The following is a 17,652-nucleotide window of genomic DNA, read 5'->3' as shown; positions in this document are numbered from 1 at the left end:
ACAAAGGAAGGCCGCGCCTGCTTCTTCACAGATGCAGGGCTGTTCGGAATAGGACCAGACACAATACAGATTGGCGATTACCTTGTCAACATGCCGGGATGCGACTCCATGATGGCACTACGTCCTCTTAATGTTGAACAGGATATCGGGCAAATACACAGGGATATAGACCCATCCCGGCATACGGCTACGACGGTCGTCGGTGACTGCTGGATACCCGAACTTGTCAAATCGAATAGGGAAAATACTGCCTCTAATCTTCGCACTTTCCACATCGTGTAGATGGACAAAGTCTGGCAGTATCTATTCGTAACCTGCTCAACGAACATCTTGCACTAGCTGATAATATAGATGCCTCATCACTACAAAATCACTCCACAAGCGCGATCCTCATACTCATGACTGCGGAACAAAATCACCCCCCGGAGCTTCACCTTCATGGTCAACCCCTTGGTTCTCTTCTTCAACATACTCTTCATCTTCCTCATGCTCTTCCTCATCCTCATCCTCAGTTCCATCATCCATGACCTCCGCATTCTCCGCATTTCTTTGCGGCCTCGCCCGGCGAGGTCGTCTGACAAACATTGCACCTCTTTGCGGTGTGTGTGGATTGTTTGGCGCTCGAGTAATCACCGGTGTGCGATGTGGTCCACTCTGCATCGGCACTGACCATGCGGCTCTTGCACGCGCCTCACCCCTCGATTGATCCCGACACATACCCGTCGAACTTGCACCTCGCCTTCCTAACCCAGGTGAGGGTGGACGAAACTCATATCCCATATGCCCGCGCTCCCTATATTCGAAACCACCATACCCTTGGCCCATTCCACCGAAAGGCTGATTGAGGTTCTGATGGTGCTGGAAATGCTGGGGCCTTGGAGCTGTTGGAGCTGGTGGAGCTGTGTAGTACTCATCCTCGGAAGGTGTATTCCAAGCCGAGGCGGCAAACGGATCGGGCCATCTTGGATGTTCGTGTGCATAATAGCGCGGTTCTGGTCGGGCTGCGGGCATTCCCAGCGGGGCTTGCGCCGTGACGGATGTGCTGAGGCCTGCCATAATCCTTGCCCAAGCATGCAAAGCATCCAGTTCACGAATGAATCTGTGGAGCTCGGATTGCTCGATGAGGAAGTATGTTGATCGCATGTTGGATGGTGTTGTATGAGCTTCGGGGAAGTACACGATGAATCGCATTGTCCAGGTTACTTGATGCTCTGATATATACTCGTTCGAAGTGAGATGCGCTGCGCTAGATTGCTGCGTTCGTAAGCCACGTCTACAGATTGCCTCCTCACAGACGAGAGAACGAGAGCATTCTAGAGTGTTTGATTGACACACGGAACTTGGTTGACATTGCATATCAGAGCTGTTTGCTAGCTAACACTATACACAAGTTTCTATCAGCAGATCCTCCCCGTCTGCCTGACCCCCACGTGCTTGCGATGTATTGTGCAGGCCCGTGCCACTTGCTCGTGTAAATCGTTCCATGTTGTTTCTCAACGGTAGACAAGATAGACGTGGGAAGCTCACAGCCGATACGCATACTAACTCGGTGACACCCGTTATTTAACATATTTATTCGACAATCTCAAGTAACCAAGAACAGTCTCATCAAACGGCGTCCTCACCAACATTCTTCCAATCCCAACCCATTTTGCTCCTGCTGTCTCAGTCTAACTGCCTCTCCAACATTACAAACACCCTGAAGACTAATACTATTACAACAGGCAACCAAAACGCTATGAGACCCCTATCCACATTCGTAAACCGTGACACACCACCTACACTGTCTAGCTGACCCGGATGTAGAAAATCCTGGGTATAGAGCAGCATGCGCACGGCGATGTAATGAGTAGCGTAAGCAGCAAGGCTGGCCGCGTACGCGATTTCGAACAATGAGAGTGCGAGTACGATGGGTAAGAGGACAAGGGGTGGTAGGGCGCGTTGTTCGGGCATCTTGTGATCTGCAGGGTGGTGGAGAACGATGAGTTTAGACAAAGTTAGTGAAGCTTCAACAAGACGGGAATGGAAGTCACAGTAGAGCAAGATCTGATGAATGTTTTATCGTGTATTTTCTAGTCTGTTTTCTCCTCCCCTGTTTCCATGTTGATAATAGCGCCCTTTACATCAAGCGGCCGCGTTGATAATGTTGATGATGATGAACATGCAACTGCGTTCGCGTCGCTTAGCCGCAAAGCTGCAAACGCTAGTAGCAATGATGCAGCCCGTGAAATGTGTGATGGTAATGTCGTCGAACGCAGAAGTAAACGCAGAAGTGAACGCAAAAGAAGAAAGATAAAGGAAAACGAAGAAAAGCAAACGCCGTGCTTTGTTCTTCCGTGAACTGTTTCCGCCCAGTAGGGTATCGTAATGCGAGTAACCAAACGCCTCGCTGTGTTCTTCCGTGAACTGTTGCCGCCCAGTGTGGTAATGTGAAGCAGATAATCAAACGCCGTATGCAATGAGTAAAAGTGTAGCCCGATGCCGGTCGAGATATCCTGTAGCCAAACACCGAATGCAAAGACTGCGAGGTAATCCTGCAGCCAGACACCGAATGTAAAGACCGTGAGGTATCCAGACGCCGATCAGGATGTCCTGTAGTTAAACGACAATAGTGTGAGGGTGAGGTGTGTCGGTCTGCCATGAGGTTGTCCAAGCGTGCCTCGAACGGATGTGGTGATGTAGTCTTAGAACGAGTTGTCGGGGATGTTTGATTTCGCAGGTTCATAGCCGGCGTAAGGGCCAGCGTAAGGGCCAGCGTGCTTCATCTGCCAGTGCAACTCCGCAGACTGCTCGCTCTTCTGAGCTTCTTCCTTAGCCTCGTTGGATGCGAGCCAGCTTGTGAGCTTAGACCTGAGTCTCTGATCTTCTGGATCCTCTGTGTTCTTCGGCTGCTGCTCTGTAATTGTCTGTGCGACCTTGGCTACCTTGGTGGCTGGGCTTGCCTCATCGTCCTCAGAACGAGGCCGCTTCAGCTGAGGCGCCGGTTGTGTTTGCTGAATACGTTGTGGCTGTGGCTCCTGATGTTGCTGAGCTTGTGGAGCTTGCAGAATACGTTGCGCCTGCGGCTCCTGATGTTGCTGAGCTTGTGGAGCTTGCAGGATACGTTGCGCCTGCGGCTGTCGATGTGGCTGAGCTTGTGGAGCTTGCGGAATACGTGGCGACTGCAGCTGTCGATGTTGCTGTACTTTTGGAGTTTGCAGAATACGTTGAGGTTGTTGCGCGAGCTGTTGCGGCTGCAACACCTGCTGTAGCTGCCCGGCTGGTTGATGCTGCTGCATTTGTTGCAGTTTCTGCTGTTGTAGCTTCTGCGCGTTTTGCATCTGCTTGTAGACATCGCAAAGATGCTGCTTTTGCTGTGTTCCGGAACCCTGTCTGAATCGTTGCAACTTCTCAGGACTGAACGAGCTGATGTATTGCTGTGTAAATCTGTTGAAGTGTGCCTGTCGCGCTGCCAGTTGCTGCGCTGCCAGTTGCTGCGCTGCCAGTTGCTGCGCTGCCAGTTGCTGCGCTGCCAGTTGTTGCGCTTCCTGTTGCTTTGCCTGCTGCGCCGCCATCTGCTGCCCGCGCGCCTTGTGAATCTCTTGCTGTTTACGTTGCTCGATTGCGTTCCTAACGATCTCGTTTTGCTTCTGGGAAGGCAACTGTTGAAACTGTTGCTTTGCCTGCGGGTCCAACCTCTGGAAATAGGCCATTCCAAACAGGGCAAACTGGCGGTTCTGACGTGCCTGAGCTTCCTCGCGAGTGGGAGGCTGCGCTTGCATAGTGGTCGGGCGCGGCTGTGATTGAGTTGATATGGCCTGACGGCGCATGTACTCGGCCATCATCTGCGGACTCATTTGCTGGCGCGTCTGCGGGCTCATCTTGGGAGTCGGCAGCTGCGCTTGAAGAGGAAAGGCCATCGCGGGATCGTGCGGTGACTGAGTCTGATAGCGACCGAGTGCGCCCTGTGGGGTTTGCGGACCGCTGGTGTAGCTATTCACGGAATCCCGCCTGACGGTGTCGTCGTTTGCTGCCATGACGAGCAACTGGTGTGGGCCGAAAGAGCAAAGGTCAAGGGTTGTAAAGATGAGAGTAGCGGATGAAAATACTCAAGTTGTGGGTGATGGGGATCAAAATAGAGGGCTGTGATAGTCAAGATGGTGGGATGTGAGAGTTTGAGTTGAAAGAAGGTGACAAGGCGGAAAAAGCCAGACTATATGGCCTCTGTGTGCGCATTACCACGCTCACCTAACCGAACGGAGCGAGAGATATTGCGAGAACAGGTGACTCAGTCGGACGGCCGGCCACAATAGAAGCGAAAGGACAAGTGAGAGTGAGAGGGAATAGCAACGGCCGCGCTGCTACTGGCTGCCCGATAGTCGTCGACCACAGAATTCAGGGTCCAGTGATCAAGTCCCTTAACGCCGACATCCCATGAGTCTGACAGCGTCCAGGAGGTTGAAGAAATGGTTAGTCGCATAGAAACCTACATATAATAGTCCTGCAAGACTCACGATCCCAACGATATCGATATTGAGCTAGTATGCGGGAAGGTGAGTGGGGGAGCACGGGCCTCCAAGCGACTTAGAGGGAACTGCGCGCGGGTTCGCCTAGGGACGGATAGCAATGCATGCACGTTTGTCAGCACATTTCGTACTGAATCCAAGGGTGTTAACAAGCGGATGGCTCTTGCACATCGTTCCAAAATTCTCGTAAACTTGCTAGTGCGCCAGAGTACCACAAAGATGCCGCGGTGTTTTACACGCTCCGGCAGCCCCAAAGCGCCCAAAATAGGTAAATCAAACAAAGTGCGCTCGTCTCGACCTGTGTGACAGTAACCAATATGGCATCTTCAGACTTCCAGTCCGAACCATGGTTGAGCCCCAGTCCTGAACGTGGACCAGCGTTTATACGTAGCCTGCCAACACGCGTCAGCCCATAGTGCCCCAAACTCCTCTCATGATGAGAGAGCTGTCATATAATACCTTTCCTGGCGCCCTGGAAAAAGAAGCGGACAATGAAGACCTGCAGTCCTGCCATGGTCATAATCAAGCCCGACTCCATCAAACTGAAGTTGAATATCCTCTTCTCGGTGCTCTTGACGGTGCTGAAGTTGCGGTTCTCGCGCGTGCGGAAGTACTTTTGGTTGCGGGAGATGGTGGAGAGTTGCGCGGAGAGCTTGAGGATGGATTCTTCGAGGACAGAGGTCTGCTCGGGGGAGGAGCCCTGCTTGGATGGGATTTTGGCGCGCGCGGCTTCGTTCTCAACCTGTAAGAATATGGAGTCAGCATTACGGTTCGGCGATGTCTGGAGAGATATGGCCAGGTGGTACGTACGGCGATCTCGAAATCGACCATCTTCTCGGCGAATGTGCTCATCTCATTGTTAAAGCAGAAGCGGTATTCGCCCACGTCAAGCGCCGTGAAGACAAAATCGCCCTGCCGCTCCTTGGTGCCGTCGAGAATGACTTTGTCTGTGGGGCCGACAACCGAGTAGTCGACATCGAAAGAGCCTCCGGATTGCACCTGTTCACATGTCCGTCAGCTCGATTGCCATAGATTTTGCTGCTACTGCATGGCGATGTGGTTCTGAACAGCCCAAAAGCAAATGCGCATTGGTCTTCTGGGTGGAACACATACTGCAAAGTAAAAGGCCAGCTTGGTCCCCTTGTTCTCAACGGTCGCGAAGAAGCATGCTTTCTCGTGTGCTTCTAATCGGTAGGTGAGAGCGGTTGCGTACACAGCCGTGGTATATGCCAGCAACGCGCTGAAGAGGGTGAGTAGTGACCGCATCGCGTTCGTTGGCGTGGACGACTGCGTTTGTTGATGCGTGCTCGTGTGCTGGAAGTTACAGCTGTCGACATCGAACGTCGGCGGTAGTTTTTGCCGACGCAACGCATGCAGGGAGGGAAGGCGCGGGGAACTAGCCACCAGCCAATGAAGATCAAGGCGACCGCGGACAGGTAGCGCGAAATGCAGATCCTCGACGCGTAGTCAAGTCACACTTATCATGTTGCGCGTTCATATGAACCTATTGCGACTGCTAATAGTTTTTGTATTTATTTTCAGAATCGAAAGCCGTGGTATATTGTTACGTTGTTCCTTCCCGGATAGGTGGCTAGTGTCTGGTACCATGGGATGGGTGGAAAATTCAGTCGACAACCACAGTGCAAGTTACACTGGTGACATGAAAGCAGAATGATGATATCTTTGGGCTAATCTACACTGCTTACTTACTGATCCAAAATGATACGCCATAATCATGTGCCCAACGCCTGCGCCAACCTCCCACGCACGCTACTCCGCCTATGCAATACTTGCAATATTTCAAGCTCCATTGCGCCATGTATGTTGAAGGGTGCGCAACCAACGCTTTATTGCCACTCCCTGTGAAACGCTGGCAAAACTTTGCGGACAATCTCATGCCGATCGTACCCGTGCCGAGTAATGTTACGCACCGTGCTTTTCTTCGTATCTTACACAGTCATTGCGCTGCTTCAACGAATGAAGATGGAATCAGTCTTTCCCCAAAGCGTCTTTGTCTTGGCGGGGTGTTCAAGACCAAGTGATACATCGTCACGCGCACCTACCAAGTCCCAAAGTACTTCATCTGTGACTTCATCAGTGCTGCAATATCACCATTGCCAAAGTGGCTTACCGTCATCGATTGGCTCAGGCTTCGCGTATTGACCCTTGCCGACAAGAGAAAACTTGATCTTGTCCAATTGCTTGCCCTTGATCTTGGTGAAGTCTGAGAGTCGCTGTTTTGTTTCGCTAAAAGGCTCGCCCTGATGTATGTTAGTGCAAGTAGAGGAGGTAGGCTTGTGGCTACACGTACCTCTTTCAGCGCAAACTGGAACGGGATACCATGTGCCTTCGATGGCTCCCTGTCAAAGTGGAACACCGAAATCTTCTTCGATGCATCGTCTTCGGGGTAAGGCGCAGCAAAGATTGACGTGTAGTCGTAGAGGCTCATGACTGAGTGATCTGGCGGGAGGACCCTGTGGAACTTGTTCACATGTGCCTCGTAGACCCGCACCTTTTGCATCACCTCGTCGCTGATGCCCGCTTTCTTTTGCAGCGCTTCAACGAGATCCGCAACTTGGGCATTCTTGGGTACCATCAAAACGTGCTCCTCCTGTATGACGTTAGTTTGAAGCAAAAGCAATCACTGTGTTCAACTCACCTCTTTGCTGAGACCCTCAGGGAGCCACACCACCTTTACAGGTTTCCTCAGCTCTAATTCCTTCAGACTCATATCCAAGACCTCGTAGAACAGGGCATCGTTTCGCTGATTTGAGCTTGCCGAATAGTTGTATGGGCCAGGGAAGAGGATGTTGTTCAAAGTTGACGTGGGGTTGTACTTGACAGGGTTTTTAGGCTTGCCAGCAGTGCTAACCGTCGAGAAGCGGATATAGCTAGAGTCGGTTTTGAGGTACTCAGCCACCTTGCTGGAGAACTGGTCGTACGCCATCTTTTTGCTGAGAGTCAAGGAGAATGTGGGTAGATCTGTATCAGGCAGCTTAGGCACGAACTCGATGCTGACTCTGTTCAAGAGGTAGTCGTAGAATTCCTTTGCCTCGGTGTAGCCTCCCGCAGTGGTTATCTGTGCGGTTTCCTTGTCGCTCAGTACGCGCTGGACCGTGATGATGTCACCATCTTGTATCTCCGAAGCTGCCAGTGTGACTTTTGGCTTCATCGCTTCGATCATATTCTGTTTGATCTCCTCAGAAAGCTTGATCTGCGTACCTGCTGGCCAGCCCAGCATCTTTGTGATTGCTGGAGTTAGATCGGAAACCTTGTCCTGGAATCCGGCGTAGAAGGTGCCAACACCGAATAGACTTTGCTCTTCTGCGTCGAAGTGCTTCAAAAAGATCATCAATGGGCGGTTGTTAGCCTGACCCTTGAGGTCCACTAGCTTCTCGCCAAACACTGGCGCGCCGCTTTCGTCGCGTTCTTGAGCTTTCTCGATCCACATCCTGAACTGCGACTGTTTCGTGCCATGTTTGCTTGCAGCCTCTTCGACGGTCATCTCCGGGAATTCCAATGCGGTATCGGGGCGAATTGTGCCGTTTTGTCTATTAACCATCGACCATGGCCGCAACATATCGGCTTCGGTTCCTAGATCTTGGGCGACCGTAACCGCAAAGTCGGCCATAGTTGTGCTTCGGAGCACACGGTAGACCCTTGGGCTAGCAGGTGTGTCTGCGTCGGCTTTCCATGGAACGATGTCAAAACCTTGGTGGGCCTTGAACTGTTCATCTGACGCGACCGCAACGTCCATGTAGAGATGAGCTTCCTCGCGTTCCTTCTTCCTGCGCTCAAACAATGCCCGTTCTTCAGCCAGTCGTTCTGCCAGATGCTTCGGTGGTTCTACCGCCTTGCTGTCTATAAGAACTTGATCAAGCCTCGTCTCCCTAATGTATACCAACATGTAGGCGCTCATTGAGCGTTTTGCGGACCAGGCTCTGGTGTAGGGATTGCGTTGGCCAGTGTTCCCGTTGGCCTGGGCGTAGTCACCACCAAAGTTTTCTTCCAGCGCCTCACGTAGTGTCGCTCGAGTCACACGGTCGTCGTCGAATTTGTAATAGTGGCCGTCTTTCGTTGGCTTCAGGAAGGCGTAATAGTGACCAGCGTTGAGATCACCGCTGTGAACCAAGACGCCGTGGAGGTGGTATATCCAGGATTCGGATCGATCGGCTCCGTCGGAGAGATATGGCGCAGCGTCCCACACTTCGGGGAATTCGTAACGGTCGTTCACCTTCATCATGGCGTCGCGCGTAAAGTCGTATTCGAAGCGCTTCAGCTGGAGATGTAGCACTGGCGGAAAACTTTCGAAGATGACACCCTTTTTAGCGTCTTGCAACCCAAAACCCTCTGCAAAATACTTATTTTCGCCGTCCATGGTCTCGACCTGCACGTAGTCTTTGAAGCTGTCGTCCAGGTTCTTGTTCCCGCTTACGTTCAATTGTATGTCCCAGAAATCCTCAACCCGGGACGATTCGTAATCGACGTTGATACATGATATGTAGGTCTTCATCTTACCAACAAACATGTTGGTCAAGGCACCCTCGGCTTCAGTGCCCTTCATCCTCTCATCGAGCTTGTCCATGAGCACACGGGACAACTCCTGTACGTCCTGCTGTTCGAAAATCTGCTTCGAGTCCCAACCAAACGAATGTGTCAGCTCTGTGGTTCCTACGGCGTTGTTTGATGTCTGGAGAAGGTAGAAGAGTCGTTGTAGGGCGTAGGCGCTATTCGAACGATCGGCTTCCTCGGCAGTCGGGATCTGGTAAACAGCCTGGCGGAGTCAGCTGTCGTTCTGTGTGGTGACATTGGCATCATACCTGGCGGAACGCATTGGTAAAGAAAAGTGACTGTAAGAGCGAGTTCAGATAGCATGTTGCGCCCTGGTTCTTCAAGCCGACCATGCCGGTCTCTTTCTTGGAGTCGTAGCTGTACAAGTCAGAAAACATCGTCGTCAAAACTGTGCATCCGTGAAACTCACTTGATGAAGTTGTGCCATAACACTCCCGTGGGGTCTTTGAGCACTCTTATGTATGCAGTTACATTGGCCGCATTGTCTTCTACCATTGGCCGTCCCCGGTCTTCCCAGGAGTTGCTGAAGAGTTTTCTGAGCTCTGCAAAGCGTGTGAAGCCCCAGTCGCCTTCGTCGGCAGTGAAGCGGTGGTGTGCGGTGTGTGTGGTGAATATGGTAGGGTCCTTGGGGTTCCAGAGTACAAGCATGAACTCGACACAGGCATACCAATCCTCTGGCATTTGCTTTTCTTCATAGGCCTGTTCCAGGTAGAAGGACGCAAAGTCGACGTTGTTACCGTACGGGAAAAATAGTATCCGCCAGGGATGACCGCCGCACTCAAAGATAGGGCCATGTTCACGTCGTGTGAGTTGGCGCCAGTCCCTGATCTCCCATGTGTTGTATACTTCGGCCTCGGTCTCGTACTCCGGGTTCTTGGGCATGTGTCTCTTCATAAAGGCATCGTACTCGTCGGCGCGGGGCTCGGGTTCGGCGTCGACCTCGTCCATTTGGTCGTCTGTGTCGGGCGTGATTATGGCCACGTCGGCCTTCTCGTCGTACTCGTGGTCCACGAGCATGTCGCTTTCGATCTGCGTGGGTGAGTGGGTCAGCGTGGCCGCGTCTGGCGAGATGCTGGCGAAGGCGCAAGCTTACCTGATCCATGGCGGCGTCGTCTTTCCGGCAGGTGCGGATGGAAGCGGGGGCAGATGGCAGGAAAGAGCTGCAGAGACGGGTCGCGGGGGCAGTCACGACTGGGTGCGCTCGACACTACAAGGTGAAAAGGGAAGCTGCGCGCCTGTCGCCTAGAGAAAGGAAGGTACGGGTGGGCAGCACTTGCGCGGGCGGGATGCGGGTAAGGATAGGTTCCTCGCTAAAGGTGGCGGCAGTGGAGATATGACGATCGGATTATTGTCGTCTGGAAAACTCCAACATCAAGCATGTGCAAGGGCGAGGTGGACAACGAGGGCGCACAAAGACAAAAGCTGGGGAGCAGCTCTCGAGGCTCAGAACAGCAGCTCTCTTTCGACGGATGCAGCCTTGGCGCTCGATACAGTGGAGTGCGTCAAAGCAAAGCCGCGGCCTACGACGTCATTCGTCCAACATCACATACTGGCAAGCGGCATGCCACGCGCATATTTCGAGCTACAAACGCTCACCCAGCATGTTTGCCTTTGTACGTGATATGACTGGCGGTGCCGTGAAATGCGCGCCCCTCTGCTTTTGCGACCGTTAATTAGAGGCTGTGAGTGAAATTCCCAAAAGTTACGCCGGTTAGCGGAGCCCGCCGTCGCATGCCCCGTATTTTGCTACCGCTCCGTGAGCGAGCTCCTCCACATGTGCGCTCTCGCACCAACAATTATGAGTATAGGAGCACGCAGTCTCGCGTCGTGCGCGCGACGCTCTGGTATCTTGCGTAGAGCACCTTCAGCATCGCCTGTCTCTAGAGTACAAATTCGACATCCACATGCCGCAGCCGTCGCGCCCGCGTGGAGACCGTCTTCGGCCTTGGACGAGTGAGCACATAAGATATGCTCCTGCCAACTTCCACAGCTGACATGTGACTAGATGGGTGCAGCGTGAAGCCAGACCCATAAGTCTGCGCCAGTTGACTTTCTTTGGAAGAACTTTGACAGAGTCTCGTCTCATCGACTCGGCTAACTACTGCCGTCTGGAGCTTCCCACGAGGTGTGATCTTAGTATCTGACAAGCGGAAATATAAGTGCTGAACACGTGTAGACTTGCGCACCGATTGCGTGATATTCAGACCCTACCATACGTTGTCGTCGCGAACCCTCATCTAGCTCATGTATACGAGTCGTATCTACGCGCTTTCGAACGCTTCCGCCGCGTACCTGAGATAAAATCGCTGGAAGATAACGAGAAGTACTGCAAGGTGCTGGAAGAGACGTTGACCGAGCATGCCACTGTCATACCCCGCCTCGCCATTGGTGTTCTCGAAGTTCGGGGCCTGATGAAGGCTGAGGAGACGGACAAGTTCATGACCACCATGTTGCGATCGGTATGCTCTCCGTCCATGCACAGCGTCGGGCAATGCTAATTGATTCAGCGCATCTCGCGACGCGTCATTGCGGAACAACATCTAGCACTGACCGAGACTTTCGATTCGCCATGGCATTTCCCGCAGGCCGAAGTTCATCCCCACGACCAAGAGGCAGTCGGCGAGATATTTTTGCGTTGCAATGCGAAGGAGATAGTCGAGAATTGCGGCAAGACGATGCAGGAGCTCATCAGGACCGCTCAGGGCCCACATGTCGAAATTCCTGAGATCAAGGTCTACGGTCACCTTGACGCGACGTTCCCGTACATCCTGAGTCATCTCGAGTATATTATTGGCGAGCTCTTACGCAACTCTATCCAAGCTGTCATCGAGGAGCGTAAGTCGAAAGACGCCAAGCTGCCGCCTATTGAGGTATTGATCTGCGAAACCTCGCAGCACGTTATTATCCGAATTTCTGATCAAGGTGGTGGCATCCCGAACGAAGTCTTGCCATACCTGTGGAGCTTCAGCAAGGGTCCTAGGCGTGAGAAAAGGCTGCGAAATCTGGCGAGGGTACCAAAACTACTGGGAACATTGCAGGAGCTGCAGGTGCCTGGAGGTGAATCTGCAGCACAGGTGCAACAACGTCTAGATAGGAGGTCCAAGCACGGCGATTCGGGGCTGTATCACGGCTCGCTGTCTTCCTTGACCAGCCGCGCACCAGACCTGCGTCTTGGTATTGGACTTCCTATGTCGCGACTATATGCTGGTAGGTATTTCATGACAATGGCGGGGCTGCGCAGCTAACAATCTTACAGAATACTGGGCTGGCAGTCTCGAAATCCACAGCCTGGAAGGCTATGGCGTCGATGCTTTCCTTCAAATCTCGAAGCTTGGCAACAAAAATGAACGACTCACTACACGAGCCTCAATGGACGCCATTTAGATGGTGCACCCAGGGAGAATCTTGCGGGTGTCCCGCGTTGTCGTGAGGCAAGCGCAATCTTCACGCTGCTCAGTCACAACACAGTACCGCGGCAGTCGCTCACGAGTGCCTTCTCATCACCAACGAAGGCATTTGCCTGGATTGCGACCTTCTGTCTGACAACGACATTAGCATTACATCCAGACACCGCCCAATCATCACGACGACGTATTCTTTACGAGCATCTCTCACGACAGCATGTCTGTAGAACTTCTCGTGAGTACACTCGACCCTGCTTGCGGACTTTACTTAAAATCTCCCAGCCATCGCTACGCACCGGTGTTGGCGCTACTGGCCATGCCCATCCATCACCCGTAGTCAATCCCGTCTTATCCGACAATGCGGAACGCCAGCACTTGGAAAGCCTCATAGCTAATTTAGCTTTCGATACCGATTTGTATGGTCATGGCTTTCACAAGGATTGCCCGCCACAGAACATGCACTGTCCTCGCAGGAGGAGATCAGGGTTCGAGCAGGAAGGTAGGACCGATACGTTCGAGCATGTTGTGGTACTTTGCTAATGCCCAACAGCGACGGACGTCGATTACCTCGACGTGGTCATGTGCTGGAAAGGCATATCAACTGCCCAAGCTGTCGAGCTCACGATATGGGAGCGCGTCTTTGAGCAATGTCTGGTCCCACAATTCGAGAGTCACATGAGGCGAAACATTGTTGCTGAACTTGGCGCATTACGAGGTACGATACCCATTCTGCACTTTAAATTTCCAGACTGTTACAGACATCGCGTTGCCGTAGGAACTCATACAATGAACAATCTGAACACCCTGGAGCCTACGTCAACGCTGGATCACCTACTGTGCATGCTTCTATGCTGACCAACGTTGCAGATCATATTGCCGAGGACGAGCTCTGGCCTTGCTTGAAACAGATCATGCCCGCCAAGCACAAGCGTCTTGTTCGAATTGATCTTCCTGAACTCATCCACGACATGATCGACGCTTTCTACGATGATTTTCGGGCCGTCCCTACAAATACCAGATGGTCGTTCAGGTCTGGCGACCTACCAAACTTCGTGTATAATTACATCATGACGCAGGATTACCTGCTCCGCTTCTCAGACGGGCTATACATATCGGTCGATGTCGACATTGCCTGGGAAACAATGCCTGTGCTCATGATCTACGCCGCCGTCGTCTCGCAGCCACCCAATGTCAAGCTCTGGCGTATGCCCTTTGGCCCGAAAGACCGGAACGCCTTTGTTCTCTACTTTGAACGCATCTTTAGCGAATCAGGATCTTCAAGCTACGAACACTTCCCCGAGGATGTTGTGTGCGAAGTGAAGGAATACAAAACGAAGGTACGATACCCATGAGTCTCCCCTCACGTTATGTTACCCACTTTGCGCTTTTTCTTCTTGAAAACGGTTGCAGACCTGTCCAGTGCCTCCCTTTCTCACTGGAACGCAATTGCAGTTGTTTGCTAGACTATTACTTACAGCATGGCTAGGGTGACACACAGACAGTGTCTGAGACAATCGTTCAAGCCAAGATGGTCACGCAATTTCCAGGTCACGTACGCTACGATCGTGTATTGCGTCATGCGGTCAAGGGCGAAGTTATGGACATATATCAAGTCGTTGCAACGCCAGACGACTACATACCACAGCAGGAGGAACCGTCGACGCCCTGGGTTCCATCGTACACTAGTACGCCACTGTCCAAGACTCGCCCCAGTAAAGCACGTATTCCGTCTCTGCATGAATCTTGGAATGAAGCATTTGCATACTTTAGACGACAGTCTGATAAGAGCCTCGATGACGAAGCGGACATTTCAGCCACATCGATCGCGGACGCATCCGTGCTGTCTGATCCTGATCTGCCAGCCGAGTCGCCCAGGAAACGAAAGGCCCCATTGCGCTCCACAAGCCTGGACGGAGCATCGACTTTGAAGCCGGCGGACTACGATCCAGACACTTGTCTAAAGCGTCAAAAGGTGGAGTCCTTCGGCCATCTCCACATGCTCACGGCATCTACGTCTACCGAGGTTATCGAGCTGCAGAAGAAGTGGGCTGCCATTGCACAGGACGCATTTGCCGCTATGCGCAAACAACTCGGCCCACTCGGTCAACCTGTGAACGGCAACGATTGTGATGTGTTGCGGCATAGTGAGGATATTGTGCGTCGTTTAAGGGAAGCAGTGGGCCTGTCAAGCCCCACAGCTCCAACAGTATCTACCACCAGGTTACCGCAGCCACAGGATGAAGACCAGCAGAAGTCTCATAATGAGAAAGGAAAGATAGTCGCTCTACCTCCTACGCCTCCCATGGAACAACACGACTCATTCCTCCTCCGATCACCTTCGCCAATCTGTCTCACCAGCGAATCTGAAGAGAGCGGCAGTATTTCTTCAAACTCTGCCACCAATGCCAGCGGTCTCGGTGCTCAGCAGTGCGGTCATGGTGATAGCGCAAAGCGGCACCGTCATTCGAACGAGCTTTCTCAAGACGAGATCCAGAAGAACTATCGCGAATTCGAGGCGGCTGCTCAACGCAGGATGACGGATCCCACGCCCGTCAGCGATGTGGGCGATATGAACTTTGAACGCATTTTTCTGGGGGATAGCGAAGCGGAGGATTTGAGCCTGGGCGACATCAGTGGGTTGAGTGAGGAGATGAGTGGGTTGGATATGGATGAGAAGTAGATGGGTGGATTGGGTTATTGATCGTGGCGTGGACTCAATGCTTGAATTGCGTCATTGTCCATTGTGTTGAGTTGATGTTCGCACTGGTCTATACATAGCGCAAGCGTAGTATCGAAGACTGTGTATCTCTTGAGCTTTGTTGCAGCCCGAGGTCTACTGAGTGATATCGTTAGAGCATCCACTGCATTCAGTACCAACACGCGGAGGCAGCAAGCGACGACATACTCCTTCATAATCCTGCCTGTCTGCAGCGTTCGACCCGGTAGACAATCTCCAAACCCTTCTCGTTCGAACTAGCACTAATAACGAGTAGCAAACGCATACGAACGAAGAATCCTCTTCGTGCTATGGGAAAGTGCTAGTCCAGCCCAGCAAACATGAAATGAACGACTTGTCGGCACTATATGTACACTCCAGGATGATCGCTTCTGCCTACTGCTTTTTCTGCTGCGATCATGGCTATCCATTACTTCGAAGACCAATCTTTGCTCGACTTACTACTGCTCACCCTACCTGTCGTCGTACCTCTTTTGATCTCATTCTACTTCGTCATGACTGAGAAGCCGAGACCAAGAGCGCATGCCAACCCTCTTCCGATCTACAACGACACCAGAGCTTCACGCGAACGGCTGGAGCATGTTATCGGTCCTGCGCTTCACTTCCTAGATACGCCAAATCCGCGAGTACAAAGACGCCAGATCATGCGGCCAACCTCTCCTCTACCCTTCGAACATGGGGTGTATATGCCAGACCCACGTCGCAGCTCAAGAGCTGAAAGACGTCGGATCAACGAAGACGATCTCATCCACCGCGAATACATTCGTCAGCTGAGGAACCGAAGGTCGCAATACCAAGACTTCGAGCCTAGCGAGGTAGTCCCGATGCAAGAACCAGACATCCCCGAAATCGTCGCGTCGCATGAAGACCCTTGGATTCCAGATGATTTCAGATTACCTGACGCTGAAGAAGAAGAACAACCATCTCCAGACGAACATACCTTTGTGTTAGTAGATCGCAGTCGTAATTCTTCTTGGGAAGATGTGTCTGATGCGGAAGAGCGAGAGTGGCAGCATGTTAAGGTTAATCTACGGGGTGGTGGTGGCGACGAGCCGGTAGCGCTTAGACCGGTTCGAGCTCGCATGACTGCAGAAGAGCTTCGCGAACATATTCGCAGAAATCGCGCTGAGACGTTGGCGATGCTGGAGTATTATAGTAAAGCTGCGGTGCGGGAGCGCGAGAGGGATGACAAAAGTCGCCGATAATTGGATGTTGACCAGTAGAGGTTGGGTCGCAAGATGGCTTTGCGACGGCAGTCGTATTCCCATATACAGAAATGACAGAGTGAATCGAAAGAATTTGGGCGCGATGTGGATATGTTGGTCATATGATGGGTGAACGTATGAATCTTGAAAGAGACCTCGCTCACCCGGGACGGTAGTTGCCACGTGATCACCCGAAGCTGCTTGAGCACTTGTGATAGTCTAGAGCTTATCATGCATCCCGTAGACGCTCAAATGAAAAGTTGCTAGAAAGCACACGTAGAAACCTATCATCAATGTGGGTGCCGTGTTGATGTTCCGACTTCCTTCGGATGCATGACGGTGATCCGTTGTCGCAGCTGCATGCCTGTGGCACAGTGCCTGTAGCATATCATGCTTCCATGTTATGGCATACAGGTATACTCTCGCTAGCATCGTACTGCACGCTCTACACAGCCTGTATTCTCAATCCTTCAAACGCTGTCCCTCGAACGTGGTCGCGCGACGCATTACCGCACGGATGGAAGACGCGCCTTCTTCATCGCGGCCTGCCCCACTTGACGTCAAAGACATCACACCGACGGCCTCGACCATACCAGTCTTTGGGCGATGCCGCGTGTGTCACTCATTTTTAAGCTTACGTGGCTACTGGATTTTCGAGGAATATACTTGGGACGCTGTTGTTGCTTCGGCGCATACTTGCATCTTCTGTGATGCGATCATACAAGGCTGTCGTGGCTGGCTGGACAAAGATGGGAAGCACGACTGGACACCCGACATCCTTGTCATAGATTTCGCATATTCTCCCGAACAAGGCCAGCAAAACGGAACGAGGTGGTACGATCCCAACGTATACGACTTCAGTAAAGTCAATCCTAGCACTCGTTTTGTGGATGGAGCACATGACCGTGGTTACTCCGTCCGTTTGATATTTCCTTCGACCGGTATACATCTCAAGATCTGTGCTGTTGATGATGGTGAGTTCCTGCGCAACCCAGTGGGTGTACATGACTAAAGTCAATTAGGGCAACCGATTCCTGGACCCTGGAAAGACTTACAACAGGTTCATCCTACGACTCAGCACACAGGGTCCACAGCGGCATTCCAGAAAGCGAACAGATTGTTGGAAAACTGTGTAGAGAACCACACGGTATGTGGTGCCAATGGTAATCAAGACCTACCGACACGATTACTTGACCTTCGGTCATCTGAAGACGTCGGCATGATCAGGC

General features: G+C 52.2%; 5 protein-coding genes across 5 annotated transcripts; 2 read left to right on the top strand and 3 right to left on the bottom strand.

Moving 5' to 3' along the window:
- Positions 1-2,684: 2,684 nt before the first annotated feature.
- Positions 2,685-4,016, bottom strand: J4E88_005152 (uncharacterized protein; the record flags this gene model as incomplete). Its single annotated transcript, XM_049398792.1, has 1 exon — positions 2,685-4,016. One exon carries the CDS (start codon positions 4,014-4,016, stop codon positions 2,685-2,687), a length of 1,332 nt encoding a protein of 443 aa, XP_049255472.1.
- A 937-nt stretch (positions 4,017-4,953) lies between these two features.
- J4E88_005151 (uncharacterized protein) lies at positions 4,954-5,771 on the bottom strand (the record flags this gene model as incomplete). The annotated part of the gene is made up of 3 exons (XM_049398791.1): positions 4,954-5,247; positions 5,316-5,504; positions 5,619-5,771. 3 exons carry the CDS (start codon positions 5,769-5,771, stop codon positions 4,954-4,956), a joined length of 636 nt encoding a protein of 211 aa, XP_049255471.1.
- A 704-nt stretch (positions 5,772-6,475) lies between these two features.
- Positions 6,476-10,179, bottom strand: J4E88_005150 (uncharacterized protein; the record flags this gene model as incomplete). The annotated part of the gene is made up of 7 exons (XM_049398790.1): positions 6,476-6,564; positions 6,637-6,766; positions 6,817-7,116; positions 7,165-9,279; positions 9,326-9,434; positions 9,487-10,106; positions 10,171-10,179. The coding sequence occupies 7 exons, from the start codon at positions 10,177-10,179 to the stop codon at positions 6,476-6,478; spliced, it is 3,372 nt and encodes a 1,123-aa protein (XP_049255470.1).
- A 459-nt stretch (positions 10,180-10,638) lies between these two features.
- J4E88_005149 (uncharacterized protein) lies at positions 10,639-12,461 on the top strand (the record flags this gene model as incomplete). Its single annotated transcript, XM_049398789.1, has 6 exons — positions 10,639-10,690; positions 10,991-11,030; positions 11,083-11,202; positions 11,254-11,536; positions 11,585-12,284; positions 12,334-12,461. 6 exons carry the CDS (start codon positions 10,639-10,641, stop codon positions 12,459-12,461), a joined length of 1,323 nt encoding a protein of 440 aa, XP_049255469.1.
- A 476-nt stretch (positions 12,462-12,937) lies between these two features.
- On the top strand, positions 12,938-15,161 carry J4E88_005148 (uncharacterized protein; the record flags this gene model as incomplete). The annotated part of the gene is made up of 4 exons (XM_049398788.1): positions 12,938-12,944; positions 13,032-13,196; positions 13,292-13,818; positions 13,968-15,161. 4 exons carry the CDS (start codon positions 12,938-12,940, stop codon positions 15,159-15,161), a joined length of 1,893 nt encoding a protein of 630 aa, XP_049255468.1.
- Positions 15,162-17,652: the final 2,491 nt, after the last annotated feature.

Source organism: Alternaria novae-zelandiae (assembly GCF_023758075.1).
Source record: "Alternaria novae-zelandiae strain BMP 2774 chromosome Unknown scaffold_9, whole genome shotgun sequence".
In the NCBI taxonomy this organism is placed as follows: Eukaryota; Fungi; Ascomycota; class Dothideomycetes; order Pleosporales; family Pleosporaceae; genus Alternaria; species Alternaria novae-zelandiae.
Note: the sequence above shows the minus strand (reverse complement) of the source record. Positions and strands in the feature narration are given on the sequence as shown.